This window comes from Staurois parvus, unplaced genomic scaffold (assembly GCF_062004578.1).
Source record: "Staurois parvus isolate SC_StPar_1 unplaced genomic scaffold, SC_StPar_1.0 ptg000154l, whole genome shotgun sequence".
NCBI lineage: Eukaryota > Metazoa > Chordata > Amphibia > Anura > Ranidae > Staurois > Staurois parvus.
The window spans coordinates 16439730-16461068 of NW_028317950.1; the positions used below are offsets into that span (position 1 = coordinate 16439730).

Here is a 21339-nt window from a genome sequence, read left to right on the forward strand (position 1 = left end):
CCAGCAAGTCATTTACATGTTGGCTCTTAATAGTTTTCCAGTACTTTAAAAGAAATCCCAGGCTCAACAGTACAAAGTATCACAGTTCCTCCACAAACAATTCTTTTTAATGTAGAATAAATAACCAAGTCCAAAGAGAAACCGTTCAATGTTAGATGACATCTTTGCTACTACTATACAGGAGGAGTAGGAGTTACCAACTACAGTAGGGAAATCTCACTACTGAAGCTGAGAGGAACAGCCGGGAAAAAAAAAAAAACACACATCAAAATTTTGGGTAAAAATAATGGAGGGAAAGTTGGCTATAAACAAAGGCCAGACCTACTTCATATACCATTGAAGCAGTGCAGCCTGTATGAATATGTGCGTTTGTGTAATATATATGTGCATGTGTGTATGATATACTGGAGATATATATACATACACACACATATATACATACATACACACACACACATACATATAAACACACACCAACTGTGGCAGTCATCAGTTTCCAGTGAAATATTACATTATATATACATTATTGCCGGCAAACAAAAGCACAGCACATGTAAACATGACTGGTACACTAACCGTTCAGAGAGCCATAAATCCAGCATTAAACTGAGTGTAATCCTTCACCTTGTAATACAACCCAGTCAGTTTAAAATAGAAATAAAAGTCAAAACATTTGTGTACACATTTTAAAAATATTATATACACCTTTTTTTTTTTTTTTTTTTAATAAGTGAATGGCTGCGCAGGGGGTGTGTGTCAGGACAAGTGTGATCATTGGAGGAGAGCAGACCGAGTTCCTAGCACAGCTAGAGAACTGACTATGCTGTTCTCTCATGCCTAGTACAGCTGGAGAACTGACCATGCTGTTCTCTCATGCCTAGTGTGGTCAGTTTTTAATAGGAAAGCAGAGGAACTTAAAAGGATCACCAGGGATTTCACACAAAGGAAGTAATACAAAGAGAACAGGATACTTTTTCATACAAGTACATAGTACAGCAGACACATCAGGAATGTGAAGTGTTGGGTTTACATACTCTTTAATGCACAAATACTATGAAATGTTCACATCTCTGCTACTAGCTACAGACCATAGAAGTGAAAGAACAACAGTAATGCCCTTGTGTGGCATGTCCCTTCAGTATAAAGGAGAATCATTCTAGACTCTAGTTGTAAATTAAGTGTGAAGAGGAGCTTAAAGTGTATGTGAAGGCAGAATAAAAAATGATATCTCCGGAATACATGTACATTCCTCTGTGTTTTATCTGTTTAAAATCATTGTAAAGCTTTAGTTTTTTTTCTAATAAAATACTAAATGTCATACTCACCATCTCTGTGTGTGTGTGTGTATATAGATATATATATATATTTTTTTTTTTTTTTCCCTTAATTTCTTTTAACCCTTTCGCTGCCAGAAATGTAAGGCTGATGTCACCCCTCTTGTCATTCTGCAGCCACTGCTACGCACATTGCTCCTTACCACGTCTCTCCTATCCCCGTTGCTTTCATCAAACTCCATTTGTGTCACCCCCCCCATAGCACTGTAGATTAGTGGTTGCCACAAGTCAACCTCCAGATCTTCCACAAATTTTGCTTACTTATAGCTTTTTAGTTTAATGAAAAACTACAAAAATGGTCTGACCATCTGTGTTTGACATTGGGGCATAGAGCCTGGCAGCAAAAGGATTAAAGTACAAGTGGGTGAAAACATTGATAAATAGACCTATAGTTTATATGTGCATACACATCGCTCAGCCATAACATTATGACCACCCACCTAATATTGAGTAGGTCCCCTTTTGCTGGACTCTGAAGGCATGCTATGATATCTGGTTCCAAGCCATCAGTAGCAGATCCTTTAAGTCCTATAAGTTGTGAGGTCGGGCCTCCATGGATCGGACTTGTTTTTCCAGCACATCCTACAGATACTCGATTGGATTGAGGATCTGAAGAATTTGGAGGTAAAGTTAATACCACAAAGACACCGACTTCCACTGCTCCATGGTACAAATACTCATGTGCCAACTGTAGGCCCTCTTGGCTGTGGACACAGGTCAGCATTGGCACTCTGACTGGTCTGCAGCTACGCAGCCCCCCTACACAAGAAACGGTGATGCACTGTGTTCTAACGACTTTCTATCGGTACCAGCACTAAATGTTTTTCAGCAATTTCAGCTATAGTAGTCCTTCTATTGGATTAGACTGCACGGGCCAGTCTTTGCTCCCCATGTACATCAATGAGCTTTGGCTGCGCATGGCCCTGATGCCAGTTTGCCCATTTCCTTCTTGGACCACTTTTGGGGCAGTCCTAACGACTCTGCAGACTAGGAAAATCTCACAAGAGCTGCAGCTTTGGAGATGCTCTGACCCAGTCTACAAACCAATTTGGTCCTTGTCAAAGTCACTCAATTACTTACGCTTGCCCATTTTAAAGAAATGCGTGTCTAATATATTATGCACCGATTTCCATGTTCCATGTGAGGGAAATATATATATATATATATATATATATATATATATATATATATATATATACTAATATAAAATATATATATATATATATATATATATATATATATATATATATATATATATATATATATTCTCTTTACAATCGGCAAGCAGTTTGTGAAGCTCTCTGAGTTCATCCTACCACTATGTCAAATACAGACCTGAAAAATTCACTTTTTCTGTCATTTCAATTATGTCATTTACATAGGCAAACAAGCACACAGGCAGTACTGGCCAGTTTTGGAATGTGTTTTTTGCTCTGCAAACTATTACTAATGTGCCCTGTAAGAATTACTTGCACTATAGTGTCACTAGAGGCAAAACTTTTTTTACCTTTGGATAAAGTGGAGAGTGATAAGAACGCCTGTCAGTTTTCACTGTTGTCTGTGCCCCCGTTAGGGAGATTCACCCTATTTGTCCTGTCTACCGTTGTCAAAAAAGAAAGTAGGAAAAAAAAAGCCAAATTTTGGGTTGACACCAGAACAGTAAAAGATGGGAAATCTTCCAATGGGGACACTAGTTCTGGTGACACGCTGGGATTCCCACACTATACAGAGATTTCTTCTCACTTTTCGTTTTGATTACTGGAAAGGAAGAGAAGGGAAATTTCCCCTATGGAACAGATGGCAGGAAATAAAAACAAAAAAACTGACAAGGGTTATAGCCCTCCCTTACTCTATTCAAAATTTTAAAAAAAAGTTTTGCCTTTAGTTACACTTTAAACACATTAAAGAGGTCTCAATTATATATTATAGTTTATCATAAAGTTTCAGAAAAATCCTAATAGATCCGATAGTTTTGTTTAAATGATGTCAGCACTCTGAGTCACATTAAAGTCGCAGTATTTTTATGCAAACTAGACATTTAGCAAGTGTCACAGGCTAAATATAAGCATTTGGCTCCTCTCGGTTTGTAAATGTGATATCTCAGTTGAACGGAAGATGCACAAATTATATTTGCTGCACTTCAGTAAAGTCACTCATTTATTTTAGGAGTTACAGAGGTCAGCGAATTGGCTTTATTGTGTTGCATTGCTGATCAACCACGTCTTCCTACATACACTTCTTGAATGAGGGTTTATCCTAAATAGTATCTACTGGCTCAGCAATCGAAAACAATTGGAAATTGGCTTCATAGACTACCTCTTAATCAACAGGTTATTGGTCTGAGCAGATTGATATTCAGTTTTTACATACTACAGTATTATACTATATTAGCCACCCTGTCAGGGAATTTTAAAGTAAATGTAAACCCTCACCTTGTAAAACAGCCCATTCAGTTTAAAATAGAAATGAAAGGCAAACCATTTATGTATAGATATAAAAACATTCTAAATATCTTTTCTTATTTTTTAGAAGTAATCACATATCCTCTGTTCTCAGTTGCATAAGGAGCTCAGAGAGGTAGAAGGGTAGAAAAACAGCAGCACACTGGTCTTCCCAGTGAATGGCTGTGCAGGAATGGGGGAGTGTCAGCACAAGTCTAATCACCGGAGGAGAGCATGCTGAGTTCTTGGCACAGCTATATAACTGACCAGGCTGTGCTTTCATGCCTATTGTGTTAAGTTTTTGATAGGAAATCAGAGGAGTTGGCAGGAACACCAGGGATTTCACACAAAGGAAAACATACAAAGAGAACAGGAAACTTTTTCATACAAGTACATGGTACAGCAGGAACATGAAAAGTTGAGTTTACATATTCTTTAAAAAGCAAGAGCTGTGTTATAGCACAAAAAAAAAAATAATTGTATGAACTTGTAACCGTTGCTAGTAAAGATGTTAATTTAGTCTTTATTGGACATTTCATAATCTCAAGTACATACAGAGCAACCTTGCAAAGATTGGGATGGCTTTTCCAAACCAAAGTGGATAAAAGGAAGAGGAGGAATCCCAACCAAAAGGTTAATACAGATAAGCCTGCAGTGGTTGTAAAGGCTGAAGAGACAGCAGTGGGAGAAATTGGCTCCAGCTCCTGTCAACCACAGTCAGTCAGGAAGGAGCAGGGAGGTAGGGCCAAGCTGTGCTCTGTGTCTTATAGAGACACAGAAGTGATCATGTAGAAGTGCCCCCACAGCTAGCGTTTTGCTATGGGGGCACCGGTAGGGGGCCCTGAGAAGAGGAGAATCAAGGCTGCTCTGTGCAGAACCATTGCACAGAACAGGCAAGTATGGCGTTTGTTATTTTAAAGGGAAATTTAAAAAAAAAAAAAGTTTACGATCACTTAATGTGCACCTATCAGCCATAATAACATTATGACCACCCACCCACCATAACCCATCAAGACATGGATGCCACAAGACCTCTGAAGATATGCTGTGGTATCTGGCATCAAGTCATTAGTAGTAGCAGATCCTTTAAGTTGAGAGATTGGGTCTCCATGGATTGAAGTTTTTTCCCAGCACATCCCACAGATGATTGATTGAATTGAGATCTGGAGAATTTAAAGGTCAAGTCAACACCTCAAACTGATTGTGGTGTTCCTCAAACCATTCTTGAATTCATCAGACCCGGCCACCTTCTTCCATTTCTCCGGGGTTGAGTTATGATGCTCATTGTAGGTGCTTTTGGCTGTGGACATGGGTCAGCATGGGCCTTCTGACTGGTCTAAGGCCACGCAGCCCCATACACAACAAACTGTGATGCCCTGTGTATTCTGACACCTTTCTATCAGAAGCAGCATGAACTTTTTCAGCAACATGACACTTCCAGGCTCCCATTCACAGACTCCTGGCCTGAAAGAATGTAATGCAGTTGTGATGTGCACTGCATTACATTCAGGGAGAAAGGCTTTTCGAGGACTTATCCTCTACCTCAGAGTGGTGGGCTCTGAGGAAGAGGATAAGTCCTCGAAACGCGTCAGCTTGTTGATACTGCATCGTTCTGTCACATCTTGATGTTTTGCTGATTGTATTGTACTGCTTTCGTGAGATGAACGTGTGCTTTTATCCATATTGTGAGTAGAATACTCGCCATTTTATACATTAAAGCCATTTTTTAAAGGATAATGCACTAGGCCAGTACGCACTCTGTTTGTTTATTATTGCAGTGCCTCTAGACTCCCCCAGTCTTGTGAGGGTAGCAAGGCAAGTGCATCCCATGAGGGCCAAGACTTGACTGCAGTCCACTAACTCTTTTTGGGCCTACTCTCCAAGCACAGGAGTATTAAAGTTTTTCCGGTTCTTTGCAGAGCTTCAGAAAGACCTGGAATTAACAGGTACAATTGTTTCAAACAAAACAATAAGTAACCACCATGGCCTGTATGCACACTCACCACGCAACACTCCATTGCTGAAGAAAAAGCATGTTGAAGCTTTTTTAAAGTTTGGTGCACAACATTTAGACAAGCCTGTGAAATAGTGGGAGAATATAGTCTGGTCAGATGAGACCAAAGTTGAACTCTTTGGATGCCATAATACACAACATGTTTTGAGGTCAAATGGCACTGCACATCACCCAAAAACACCATACCAACAGTGAAGTTTGGAGGTGGGAACATCCTGGTGTGAGGCTGTTTTTTAGCATACGGTACTGGCAAACTTCTTGTTATTGAAGGAAGGATGAATGGAAAAATGTACCAGGACATTCCTTATAAAAATCTTCTGCTATCTTCCAGGATGATGAAGATGAAAAAAAGGTGGACATTTCAGCAAGACAATGATCCCAAACACAAAGCCAAGGAAACTCTCAAATTGTTTCAAAGAAAGAAAATAAAGCTGCTAGAATGGCCCAGCAAATCACCTGACTTGAATCCAACAGAAAATCTATGGAAAGAACTAAAGATCACAGTTCATAGAAGAGGCCCCCGGAACTTTCAAGATTTGAAGACTGTGTTGAAGAATGGGCCAAAATCACACCTGAGCAATGCATGTGACTAGTTTCTCCATACAGGAGGCGTTTTGAAGCTGTCATTACCAGCAAAGGATTTTGTACAAAGTATTAAATACATTTCAGCTAGCGCATTCAATATTTTTTCCGTGTTATTCAATTTTATTACACATAACTTAAATTTCTGAACTTGTTTTGGCTTCTTTTTATGTATGAATTGCATGGGTTGTTACTAACATGTGGTGAAAATTTCATGTCAATAGCACCTTTAGAAATATATTTACCCAGAAAAATGGTGACCTGTTCAATACTTATTTTACCCGCTGTATATCCAAATGACTTTCAGATGCCATTGTAATGTGATAATCAAGGTTATTCACTTTATCTGTCAGTGGTGACAATATTCTTTCTGATCGGTGTATATGTCATAACAAATACTCCTGTGACCACAGGCCTGACATAGCTAGGGCAAGCTATGCATATCAATAATTTGGCCTAATAAGTAGAAGAGCTTTATTTTAACCGCTTACCGACTGTATAGCATACGTATACGGTGGCAGAGCGCCTTTCCTGCACTGAGTTACATACCTAGTACATAATCCAAGTACTCTGGCGGGGGGCATGCACGCGCCTGTGCTGTGAGTCATTACAGTACATGCCAATCATCAAGTCCAGGCCAATGATTGACACTGAACACAGCTCTGCCACTGTAAACAGAGATGTGTTCACTAACAGAGGATCTTGTTGTTTTTTTTCATTCCCTGCTAAGCAGGGAATAAACACAAGATCCTCAGTAAAAGCAGCACACATTACACATAGTTAGGCACACAATTAATACCTTGATCGCCCTAGATGTTAACCCCTTCCTACCCAGTGTCATTAGTACAGTGACAGTGCATTTTATTAACTCTGATCATTGTATTAATGTCACTGGTGATGTCAGTGGCACTTGGACAGTTCCTCCCAGCATCAGTTCGAGCCAGATTGCCCGCCACACAATCGCAGTGCCGTTATAAGTTGCTAATCATCGCCATTAGTAGTATTAAAATAAATAAAAATTCTAGCAATATATCCTATAGTCTGTAGATGCTATAACTTCCACACAAACCAATCGATACGCACTTATTGAGATTTTTTTTTTTACCTAAGACATGTAGCAGAATACATTTTGGCCAAAATTTATGAAGAGATTTGATTTATTTAAACTTTTTTATTGGATATGTTTTATAACAGGAAGTAAAAAATATTTTTTTTCCAAAATTGTTGGTCTTCTCATGTTTATGTAGCAAAAAATGAAAAAAAAACAGAAGATAAAATACCAGAAAAGAAAGCTTGTGTGAAACTCTGTCTATAGGATCAGGAAGTAGAGCCCAGGATGTGTCTGTGCATCAAAATGAGGCTTGGAGAGCAAAGTCGGATGTAGGAGGTGAAGGGGGCGGTAATGCATTACCTCCCCCTTCACCTCCTACATCCGACTATGCTCTCCAAGGCACCTTTATCCTACAGCTACAGAGGTTGGGCTCTAACAAGCGCACCCTATACAATATACATTTTCTGTATTCAACTTCCTGAAACCCCGTTTACCCCAATCCTCCAAGAGAAATCCAAGAAATACCCATTACTTGGTGTAATATTTGTCACATCCTTGTCTCCACATAATGCTGTGCTGGCCGCTCATGCAAACAATCAACAAACCCCAGAGCTGTCTTATGTGGACAGGGAGGCTTGCTGATCCCAGCACATGGATTCCACTTTTAGAAAGCTGAGGCTTGCACAAAGATTTTAGGAAGGACTGTTGTTGGATAGGGCAGAAAATGAATGTGGGGAAGGTGAGAACACCCAGCCTGCCCATGGAACTGCCTATAAATAATAAACATGTTACTTTGCAAAGTATGGGCAATGCAGGTTGGTTTTAAATCATGCTGCTAGTTTCCTAGACATCACCTGAGTAAAGGTATATTTTGGAAAAAAAAAACATGAGTACCTCACATAAAGAAAGCAAAAATCATGCGAAATAGCTAAAAGCATAAGCAGTTGTCTTAAATATATAATGTGTTGCGCTCCCAGTGACAATATCTTTGATGTATATATCTAATTAACCTTGCTATGCAAAATGATTTTCAGGTATTAAAAAATATGCAAAATCAAACTATGTGAGTGATTTAAAAAAATATAAACCACTATAGTGTATATAAATTAGATAATAATAACCGCAAAACCAATGAATAGTGCATAGTGAACTAAAATATATAACTGAAAATAATACACATCATGAATAGTGAAATACTCAAAAAAAATTATATATATACTGCCAAATAATTGTGATATAAATGTCCTTTAAATACAGTGACTTTGTGCTTGAATAAATCTTGATTTGGTGACTTTTTGTGAATCTGTGACTTTCTTTGAATCCTCAATTGGTAAAGATGTATGCTCACCTCCTTGTTAGCCTGCAATTAGGCTATACACACTTGTGGTTCACCTCCTATGGAACCTGCTTAGATGGAATTCCTCTTTTGTGAATGGTAAGAACGTGGATATGCGTTATCCTCAGATTGCCCATGTGCGTTTTTCCATATGTGGGAACAAATTGCCAGACATGGTGTTTTATCCTTATAAAAAGGTTTCTCCTTTATTGCTTGCCAACAGGTACACTCACATATGTGATATGCGGTCTAGGATGAATTGCTCAGCTCTAATGATCCGCCAGCCGTCCTGCCATGCACCCGCCGTCTGTCCGATACTCCAGCTCTCTCCGAGTGACACCGCAGCCCCACCCCTACGCGTTACGCCACTGGTCACGTGGCTTCATCAGGGGGTTGTGATAGGTTAGTCACTCTTCTATTGCCGGATTAAATAGCCCGGCCGCGCCATTTTGTTGACTATTCAACGGGGGCGGCCATGTTTTTGGGGGCACTTTGTACAGCGATAATGTTGCCAATTCTTACATATGTATCCTTACTGCTATGTCTACCCGGAGAGAGAGCCTGTGACATGACTATACGGCTTGGCGGTACGCAAATCAAACATTAATGTACAACAGTGTAGCACTCCAACACCTCAAGATATCAAATATATTAATCCACATGGAGGTATGTGATAACACACACAGCCATGTATAAACAATTCTAATGCATGTACAAAATATTTATTTCAATAAAAGTATATTCACGGAATACTATATAAACATAAATAATAAAAAATAAAAATGGGGAAATAATATGAGTACTTATAACAAATACTCTATATGTATATCACCCATATAACATATCTAGAATCTACCATTCAAAAAATCATGAATGGAGAATGATTGAAAGTTACATATTAAAATAAATTGTGTATATGATACACACTAGACCCCCCTACATCTATTAACCCACATGTTGAAGTGGGCACGGATTATACCTCTAACCATACATCATGTATTAAATATAAATGAGAATAACCATATGTATATATATCTGCGTGGCAAACGAGAGACAAAACCAACTAATGGTATCCCTCCCTGTTCATCACGCAAATACATACACTATATAAATATTAAACCAGAAACCCTATGTAATTGACGTACAGAACATTACTACACACTACACATCACTAATGAAGCATGATAAATCGAATTCTTTATTTAATCCACCTGGTGCTAAACTCCCTAACTCATAGATCCAGAAAGACTCTTTTTTACTAATTTCTCGCACCAAGTTGTCTCCCCTCCAATGTGGATTGTGTTTGGTAATACCCCAAAATTCTACTTTCTCCGGATTTTGGTTATGGTGCATTTTAAAGTGCACTGATAAGTGATGATATTTATAACCTATACTAATATTGTGTATGTGTTCTTTAACACGTTGTTTGAGGCATCTTTTTGTGCGTCCTATGTATAAATAATTACATGGACATTTCAGGGCGTATACTACACCCTTACTCTCACATGTAATGAATTGATCGATATTATATTGTTTCCCATTTTTGGGGTTAGTAAATGATTGTCTACGTTTAGGATTTCCATGCGTTCTTTTACAACTATAGCATCGACCGCATCTATAAAACCCTATCTCATTAAAGAAACTTAGGGTACTATTTGATTTCCGGGGGGGTTCCAATACGTTTTTAACTACTCGGTCTCGAACATTGGATGCCCTTTTATAAATGAATCGGGGCTTATCTTTAATAATAGGTTTAAGGATCTTATCTAATTTCAGTATATTCCAATGCTTGGATATAATGTTCTGTATATCTCTATGTTGTTTATTATAAGGTAATATTATCGAAATATTCTGTTCATCTACTTTTTGTTGTACTTTCTTTTCTAGTAATGTAGATCTATCTATAACTTCTATTCTCATACTTTCTTCTACTATAGTTTCTCTTTTATACCCTTTATCCACAAACCTTTGGGTCAATAATTTGCTCTGTTCTCTATAATCATCTACATTGGTACAATTGCGTCGCAATCTCAGGAACTGTCCTCTAGGGACATTCTTAATCCATGGCCTGTGATGACAACTACTTACAGGAATATATGAGTTACGATCTGTTTTCTTGAAATAATTAGTTGTTATTAGACCTTCCCCTGTATTCTTAAGATTAAGATCTAGAAAATTAATCTCTTTCTTGTCAATAATCCAACTTAATGTAATATTTTTAGTATTCTGATTCAAATCCTGATAATACTCAATCAATGATGGAACATCCCCTCTCCATAATAGTACAATATCGTCGACGAATCGACCATATTGAACTATATTACTATTAATATCATTGAATATGACTTCATCCTCCCATTTTGCCATGTATAGGTTGGCGATACTAGGTGCAAAACGGGCGCCCATCGCTACACCCCTTATTTGTAGATAATACTCTCCTTTATACCAGAAATAATTATGTTCTAGCGAGAATTTTATACATTTAATCAAAAATTTAATTTGTTTTTTACAAAGGGAAGAGTATTTATTTAAAGCCCATGATGCCGCGTCTAGCGCTCCTATATGATCTATGATGGTGTATAACGAGGAGACGTCCGCTGTACTAAGGATCAAATCACTATCTACCTCAATCGTTTGTATAGTATTGATAACATGTGTGGTATCTTTAATATATGCTTTGGTTTTTTCTACCAAGGGTTGGAGGAATTGGTCTATATACTGACCCATCCTGGCTGTTAATCCATCTATTGCATTAACTATTGGTCTCATGGGTGGATCCTTTATGTCCTTATGTATTTTTGGTATAGAGTAGATAATTGGTATTTTACTCACCGATGGCACCAAATATTTTGCCTCTTTCTCATCTAACATATCTTTCCTCTTTCCATATTCTATTATTTTATTTAACTCCTTTTTATATAACTTTGTGGGATTACCAGACAATTTACAATATGTTTCTGTGTCTTCTAGCATTTTACTCATAGATGTTTCATATGAATCTTTCGATAATATTACTATTCCTCCCCCCTTATCGGCCGGTCTTATCACTATATTGTCTCTATCTTTCAAAGACTTAATGCCTTTATTGATGTCAGATTCTCCTTTGAACGTTTTGATCTGTAATGTCTCTATATCTTCCATTACTAATTTTTTAAAACTATTAATGTATATATTATCTTGATTTTTGGGATTGAATGTAGATTTATTTTTCAACGTACTGTGTAATGTGTTACCAATATTCTGACTACTGGTTTTAATCGGATTTTGTATAAAATACTTTTTCAAATTTAATTTTCTCACAAATTTTTGTACGCTAATGTAAGTTTCAAACTTATTCAATTTATTAGTGGGTGCGAACTTTAAGCCTCTATCTAATACTTTAATCTCTTCTCTGGTTAAAGGTATTCCGCTAAGATTGTAAATGCCCTGGCCTATGGGTCCCTTCTCCTTTTCTTGTTTCCTGTTTCTTCCTCCTCTCTTTCCCCTCTTTCTGATCTTTCTGTGTTGTGTGTGGGATTGTGATCCCACCCTAAAAAAGGGTTGGGAATGGGATTATCTTGTTGTAACTGCTCCAAAGGTGAGTAACTATTGTGAATGGGTACATTATACTCATGATTGGATGGTGGAGGATATCCTTGTTGTCTGTAACCTGGGGATCTATAGTAATTAGGTCTGTATCCCTGTGTGTACCTCGGTGGATGGCCATACGGTCTTCTATAACCACCCCCTCTATATCCTTGATTGTAATATGGTTTGTATCCTGGATGGGGGGGTCGGTGAGGGTCTCTATTTTGAGGTGGATACTGATCATATTGTTTCCAATTGTCTCTATTGTGACCATGCTGAGATGGTCCCATCTCTTTTTTAGATATAGGTGTTTTCTGAGTATGATTTGCATTTTTAGGTGTTGTAAATGCTATTGATTTTTTCACTACCACCTCACTATTTGGTAAAGATTTAGTGGGTGTACTCTCTATAGATGAAATGCCTGTGTTATTGTTTGTATTTTGCCATTTGTACACCTGTTTGGAAATATAATCTTGTGTGACTCTTTGATATTTCCTTTTTTTCTTATTTTTATTTTCCTGATCTTTATTTTTTACAAACTTATTCAATTCACTCATATATTTGCCAAACTCAGAGTGATCCTTATATGAATCTATTTTTTCTGCCTGTTCTTTTACATTTATTTCAATCTTCCTCATTTTCCTTTGTTTTCTTTTAGTGAGAAATACCAACAATTCTAAACTTTTCTCACTAAAGAAATTGTACCATTCAATTTTATCCTCTTCCTCCGTTAGTCCATCTGCGATGGGTAAGTCCCATCTTAACTTTCTGGGTATTAATTTTTCTTTTATATATTTTTCCATGGTTATGATGTCCCACCATGCATTAATTTTTTTCTCCATTAAATGTCCTGCTCGTCTGAACACATTGTGAATATTTATGTCATTTTTATCATCTGCCTTAAATATGGCTTCAATATCTATATTCCTATTTTCCAAATAAGTGAATACTTCCATGTTGTCTCTAGCAAGTATGGTAGGTAGTTAATCAATTGGCAAATGTCTGTGTAACTTGCGAGCCAGTCTGTATCCACCAAATATTAACCTCTCAAAACCAAGGGAATGGACACTGACCGTCCAAAATATATATAGGATCGCAAACACTCAACACAACACTACCTGGGTGTCCAAAAAGTCATAAATATATAATGTGTTGCGCTCCCAGTGACAATATCTTTGATGTATATATCTAATTAACCTTGCTATGCAAAATGATTTTCAGGTATTAAAAAATATGCAAAATCAAACTATGTGAGTGATTTAAAAAAATATAAACCACTATAGTGTATATAAATTAGATAATAATAACCGCAAAACCAATGAATAGTGCATAGTGAACTAAAATATATAACTGAAAATAATACACATCATGAATAGTGAAATACTCAAAAAAAATTATATATATACTGCCAAATAATTGTGATATAAATGTCCTTTAAATACAGTGACTTTGTGCTTGAATAAATCTTGATTTGGTGACTTTTTGTGAATCTGTGACTTTCTTTGAATCCTCAATTGGTAAAGATGTATGCTCACCTCCTTGTTAGCCTGCAATTAGGCTATACACACTTGTGGTTCACCTCCTATGGAACCTGCTTAGATGGAATTCCTCTTTTGTGAATGGTAAGAACGTGGATATGCGTTATCCTCAGATTGCCCATGTGCGTTTTTCCATATGTGGGAACAAATTGCCAGACATGGTGTTTTATCCTTATAAAAAGGTTTCTCCTTTATTGCTTGCCAACAGGTACACTCACATATGTGATATGCGGTCTAGGATGAATTGCTCAGCTCTAATGATCCGCCAGCCGTCCTGCCATGCACCCGCCGTCTGTCCGATACTCCAGCTCTCTCCGAGTGACACCGCAGCCCCACCCCTACGCGTTACGCCACTGGTCACGTGGCTTCATCAGGGGGTTGTGATAGGTTAGTCACTCTTCTATTGCCGGATTAAATAGCCCGGCCGCGCCATTTTGTTGACTATTCAACGGGGGCGGCCATGTTTTTGGGGGCACTTTGTACAGCGATAATGTTGCCAATTCTTACATATGTATCCTTACTGCTATGTCTACCCGGAGAGAGAGCCTGTGACATGACTATACGGCTTGGCGGTACGCAAATCAAACATTAATGTACAACAGTGTAGCACTCCAACACCTCAAGATATCAAATATATTAATCCACATGGAGGTATGTGATAACACACACAGCCATGTATAAACAATTCTAATGCATGTACAAAATATTTATTTCAATAAAAGTATATTCACGGAATACTATATAAACATAAATAATAAAAAATAAAAATGGGGAAATAATATGAGTACTTATAACAAATACTCTATATGTATATCACCCATATAACATATCTAGAATCTACCATTCAAAAAATCATGAATGGAGAATGATTGAAAGTTACATATTAAAATAAATTGTGTATATGATACACACTAGACCCCCCTACATCTATTAACCCACATGTTGAAGTGGGCACGGATTATACCTCTAACCATACATCATGTATTAAATATAAATGAGAATAACCATATGTATATATATCTGCGTGGCAAACGAGAGACAAAACCAACTAATGGTATCCCTCCCTGTTCATCACGCAAATACATACACTATATAAATATTAAACCAGAAACCCTATGTAATTGACGTACAGAACATTACTACACACTACACATCACTAATGAAGCATGATAAATCGAATTCTTTATTTAATCCACCTGGTGCTAAACTCCCTAACTCATAGATCCAGAAAGACTCTTTTTTACTAATTTCTCGCACCAAGTTGTCTCCCCTCCAATGTGGATTGTGTTTGGTAATACCCCAAAATTCTACTTTCTCCGGATTTTGGTTATGGTGCATTTTAAAGTGCACTGATAAGTGATGATATTTATAACCTATACTAATATTGTGTATGTGTTCTTTAACACGTTGTTTGAGGCATCTTTTTGTGCGTCCTATGTATAAATAATTACATGGACATTTCAGGGCGTATACTACACCCTTACTCTCACATGTAATGAATTGATCGATATTATATTGTTTCCCATTTTTGGGGTTAGTAAATGATTGTCTACGTTTAGGATTTCCATGCGTTCTTTTACAACTATAGCATCGACCGCATCTATAAAACCCTATCTCATTAAAGAAACTTAGGGTACTATTTGATTTCCGGGGGGGTTCCAATACGTTTTTAACTACTCGGTCTCGAACATTGGATGCCCTTTTATAAATGAATCGGGGCTTATCTTTAATAATAGGTTTAAGGATCTTATCTAATTTCAGTATATTCCAATGCTTGGATATAATGTTCTGTATATCTCTATGTTGTTTATTATAAGGTAATATTATCGAAATATTCTGTTCATCTACTTTTTGTTGTACTTTCTTTTCTAGTAATGTAGATCTATCTATAACTTCTATTCTCATACTTTCTTCTACTATAGTTTCTCTTTTATACCCTTTATCCACAAACCTTTGGGTCAATAATTTGCTCTGTTCTCTATAATCATCTACATTGGTACAATTGCGTCGCAATCTCAGGAACTGTCCTCTAGGGACATTCTTAATCCATGGCCTGTGATGACAACTACTTACAGGAATATATGAGTTACGATCTGTTTTCTTGAAATAATTAGTTGTTATTAGACCTTCCCCTGTATTCTTAAGATTAAGATCTAGAAAATTAATCTCTTTCTTGTCAATAATCCAACTTAATGTAATATTTTTAGTATTCTGATTCAAATCCTGATAATACTCAATCAATGATGGAACATCCCCTCTCCATAATAGTACAATATCGTCGACGAATCGACCATATTGAACTATATTACTATTAATATCATTGAATATGACTTCATCCTCCCATTTTGCCATGTATAGGTTGGCGATACTAGGTGCAAAACGGGCGCCCATCGCTACACCCCTTATTTGTAGATAATACTCTCCTTTATGCGATCCTATATATATTTTGGACGGTCAGTGTCCATTCCCTTGGTTTTGAGAGGTTAATATTTGGTGGATACAGACTGGCTCGCAAGTTACACAGACATTTGCCAATTGATAAGCAGTTGTCTCACTCCTTGGCAATATTCCCCATGATCATTGCCTGCCCCCATAGATTTCTCTCCTTCCTGCTAGAAAAGCGGATGTGAACCCCCAATTCTGATCACACAATCCAATATTCAGGGGCGGACAGCCCTATCAGCAGGCTATTTGGAAAGGTACTTCAGTTGGTCAGCACTGGCTGGGTATATTGCTAAGGAAAAGGTACAACCTGTCTGATTATAGGATTAGATAATACCTGCATCTTTTAAAATGTATGTAAACCCTAAAAAATAACTTTTCTTATTTGCTAGCCTTCAGTCTGTTAAATCTACAATTTTGTTAAAGCAGAACTAAACTCACAGATTTAAAGTGGAACTAAACCCAACAATTTACCGGTTTCAATAAAATAGTTACCTTCTCGGAATGCCGGAATTGCTGTCACATTTGGTTTTGCTCCAAACCAAACTGTTAAACCATCAAATGGCTGGAGTCATAACTGATCATATTTGCATCGCCATGGCAGTTGCAGATCAAACAGAGGCTAATGCAGGCCATAGACGGTTTATCGGCTGATTTTTCGTCCGAAAAACGAAACATCGGTCGTTCTGTTGCCACTAATGATTGCGAAATTCGTCCGTTTTTTGCAAATTTTCCAGCATGACCAATAAAAGAAATGAGGAGGAACCGCGAAAATTGCCCAAAGCCATTGCCCCACTAACAGTGTGAAAATCGGCCGATTATCCTTTCGGACGAAAAATCGGCCGATAAATGAACAATCTATGGCCTGCATAAGATGGCAGCTTCCTTGGCTGATAAAGATAGAAGCATTAAGTTCCGCTTACGCATTTTCCCAAACAGTTACATTCCTTGGATGATCACTGTTACAATTACTGATGTGCTTAGGTTAGCTCTTAAATGATCTGTCAAGCCATCAGATGGTTGGTGACATAACTGACCTTTTCCAAAGCTTCATTCACACCCAGAGTACTTGAAACGCATTTTTCTTGAGTGACATGCATAGGGCAGCCCATTGATTTTAATCTCATCTAGAATTTAAAGTGGTTGTAAACCTCAGAGATAAACTATAAACAAAGCATATCCCTCTATAGTGTGTACTTGTCTCGATACAGAGCACTACATGTAATTTCTGCCTGCTGCTTCCTTCCTTTGCTATCAGCATGAATCACCTCTGACAAGCTTTCCTGACACCAAGAGAAAAATGGTGATGGGGAGGGACTTCCAGAAGATTAACAGTCTCAGCTCTGTTCCTGTGTGCTGTGTGGAGGGAATGTGTCTCTTTACTCCAATCAGCTGTAAGGGCTCTCCTCACTGAACTCTGCAATGTGTAATTTCAGTTCTCCACCCCCTGCTTTCTGAAAGCTGAGACAAGCCTAATGAATCACTAAAGGCCAAACTTTTTTGTTTGTTTGTTTTCCTAGTTTTGGATAGTGCAGGATTAGAACTCGGCAGTTTTTATAGCGGTCTGTACCCCCAGTTAGGTAGATTCAGCCTCTCTATTTGTCCTGTTTACCATTATCACTGAAAGTGAAAGTAAAAGAAAATCCCAAATTTTGGGTTGTCCCGAGAAGAGTAATAGAGGGGAAATCAGTGTCTGTTACTCCTCTCTGCCAATCCATCCACTAGCTTCTGCTCACCCAACGTATTAAATTCAAAATACTAACAGCATACAAAGCCACCCACAACTCAGCCCACAGCTACATCTCTACCTTATTCTCAAAATACCAACCAAACCATTCTCTTTGCTCCTCCCAAGACCTCCTGCTCTCTAGCTCACTTGTCACTTCCTTCCATGCTCACCTTCAGAACTTCTCCTGAGTCTCTCCCATCCTATGGAATTCCCTACCCCAATCTGTCCAACTGTCTCCTACTCTGTCTAATTTCAGACGATTCTTCAAAACCCTCCTCTTCAGAGAAACCTATTCTGCCCCTACCTAATAACTGGACTTTATTTTCTCCATCAGCTCATCCCCCACAGCTATTACCCTTTGTATCACTTGACCCTCCCTTTTAGACTGTAAGCTCTAATAAGAAGGGCCCTCTGAGCCCTACTGTATTGAATTGTATTGTAACTGTTCTGTCTGTCCACACATTGTAAAGCGTTGCACAAGCTATAACAATTCTGTATAATAATAATCTTCCAATGGGGACACAAGCTATGCTGACCTGGTGGTCCCCAAAGAATTCCCCTGATTTGCAGGGATTTTCTCCCACATCCTGTTTGGCTAAGTGACCGGAAGCAAAGGGAAATCTCTGCAATGGGACAGAGCTGGCGGAAAAAAAAAAAAATATGACAAGGGTTGTAACCCTCCCTTATACAATCCAAAATGAAAAAAAGGTTTTGCCTATAGTTTTAGTTTTAGCAATTCTGGACTTTAAATGGATGTAAAGAAGAGAATAATGCAGATATACAGGTACAACTTATGTAGGAGGATTTGTTTCATCTCTATCACTTGAGGCTATTCACTTCACTGGGTATATGGAAGGGTTAACAACCACTTAAGCGTGTTTACATGTGTTTGGTTTGTTTTTTTCTGCTCTTCAGCTCGCTTCAAAGCCCTGGTGGTGCTTTTTTTTCTGCCTGTAAACAGCTTTATATGTATATGGATACATAGACTAACACAGAATACCAAACAAGAAAGAACCCCCCCCCCCCATGGATCTTTTCAGGCAGAATCACAAACACAGAACATCTAAATGAGAAATGCCAATCTGTATTACAAGAAGTCATAAAAAGAACCCAAAGGTCAGATAAAAGAATGTCATGATTTCACGCAGAATAGTAATAGGGGGCCAAGTCCCGGCTCCATGTGTGTGAATGGTCACAGAGAGTGCCCCATAGCAAGCTGCTTACTGTGGGGGCACCCAACAGACAGAAGCCAGGAGAGCCTGACGGGGACTCGAGAAGAGAAGGATACGGGCTGCTCTGTACAAAACCACTGCATATAGTAGGTAAGTATAGACATATTTGTTATTTTTACAAAAAAAAAAAAATGAACCTTTAGATTCGCTTCAAGGATTACACCTAGACTGATCAAGCTACAGAATCGTTGGCATACCTTTGATTAGCAGGATATTTGCAATATTGCATGGTGCTATGTTACATTTCCATGTTACTATATTGCGTGAAATCATGACATTGTTTCATCTGACCTATGGCTCTTTTTTAAGACTTTGTGTAATAAAGTTTGGCATTTGCCTTTTAGATGTTCTGTGTTTGCAATTCTGCCGGAAAAGTTCCGTGTGGGGGGTTCTTTCTTGTTTGGTAGTCAGTAATTTGGGATGTTGGCAGGACATCATATGTGAATATATCACTTGGCTCTGAATTTCTATATTTAGGTGCGTTTGCAGGCACAGGCAGGAAAACAAACAGCCAAATGCCTGTTTACCCCAGAATGTGTTGCTGGGAAACCAGAGTTGTGTGTGTTTCCAGCACCGCATTGAAAACACATTGGATGTGCGATCTGCTGTGGGTGTCAATCCATCGCGGTTGCCTGCACTGGATGGCATGGTACCGCACTATCACACTGTTTCGCTTAGTTCAGAAAAGTAAAGCTCGCATGCCTTTTTGCGGCGATCCATTCTGATGAACGGGCTGTAAACCGCACTACACTGAATCGCACAGGAAGGTGGACGGCGTTCTAGTGCGACTCAGGTGAGAACCGGCCCTAAAGAGGCGTTCTCAAGCCCAGTGTACACAAGGCTCCATAGGAATTGTACTTCCATCATTCCCCTGACTCTGCTCAGCCACAGCAATGACCACCTATGGGCACTATACTGATATTCCCACAAGCCCCTACTGCTGGCTGGCAAAGCATTCTGGGCCTTGTAGTTTCTCTCACTCCCTCCCCTAGCCCCAGCAGAAGCCGGGAAGTGTTCATACTTGAGGTCCCGGTTGACGCAGTCGAGGTTCTCCTGGAACTCGCTGAGGAAGGCTCTCTCCCGCGCCTCCTGGCCCTCCTTGTTCTTCATGCCATCCTTCAGACACTCGAACACACGGGTGACGCTGGAGCGAAGCGCCTGGATAGAGTGAATAGCCAAAGAAAAAGCCTCCAAATTCTGCGCCTCCGCCATCCCTTCCAGCCACCACAGGCACTGTCCCCAGCTGATGACGTCGACGCCTCCTTGCATAGCAACAGACCGGGAAGCTGTCGCTGTGTGGTGATGTCACGGGGCTCAGGGAAAGCTTCGATTTGAATGAGGCAGAGCTGTGAATGGAGTGTGATGATTCCTTCTACACTCACTTCTTTCCATGATCTATATACACATTATAGTCTATTAGATCGGCTTGTTTCATCCACTTAAAGTTTTACAATTTTGCACATAAGTTAAAATCTGCATTTTTTTCTGTTCAAAATTGACCCCAACCCCACAACTGTTATATGTTTTCCAAAAGCAGAGGTCCTGGACAATACAGTGATGGTAGTTGCAACTGTTTATCAATATTTTCAGTAAAAAAAAAACATGAATTTTGACTCATTTCCGGCTTCGCCATCCAACATACAGTTGCAAGAAAAAGTATGTGAACCCCTTGGGATTATGTGGAGTTTTGCATGAATTGGGCATAAAATGTGCTCTGAATATCATCTAAGTCACAACAATAGAAGAACACAGTCTGCTGAACATAATACTACACAAACATTAGATGTTGCCATGGTTTAATTGCACATAACATGTAAACATTCACAGTGCAGGGAGGAAAAAGTATGTGAACCCCTTGGGATTACGTGGCGTTTTGCATGAATTGGGCATAAAATGTGCTCTGAACGTCATCTAAGTCACAACAATAGAACACAGTCTGCTGAACATAATACTACACAAACATTAGATGTTGCCATGGTTTAATTGCACATAACATGTAAACATTCACAGTGCAGGGAGGAAAAAGTATGTGAACCTTTGGACTTAATAACTGGTTGACCCTCCTTTGGCAGC

At 38.6% G+C, this 21339-nt stretch overlaps 1 protein-coding gene across 1 annotated transcript in view; it reads right to left on the bottom strand.

The window, feature by feature from the left end:
• MED27 (mediator complex subunit 27) overlaps window positions 1–20524 on the bottom strand; it is a 424633-nt gene extending 404109 nt beyond the window's left edge. The window contains exon 1 of the mRNA XM_089675114.1: window positions 20288–20524. Within this exon, the coding sequence (XP_089531240.1) occupies window positions 20288–20478 (191 nt within the window). The 5' untranslated portion in view covers window positions 20479–20524. The remainder of the gene's footprint in view (window positions 1–20287) is intronic.
• Window positions 20525–21339: the final 815 nt, after the last annotated feature.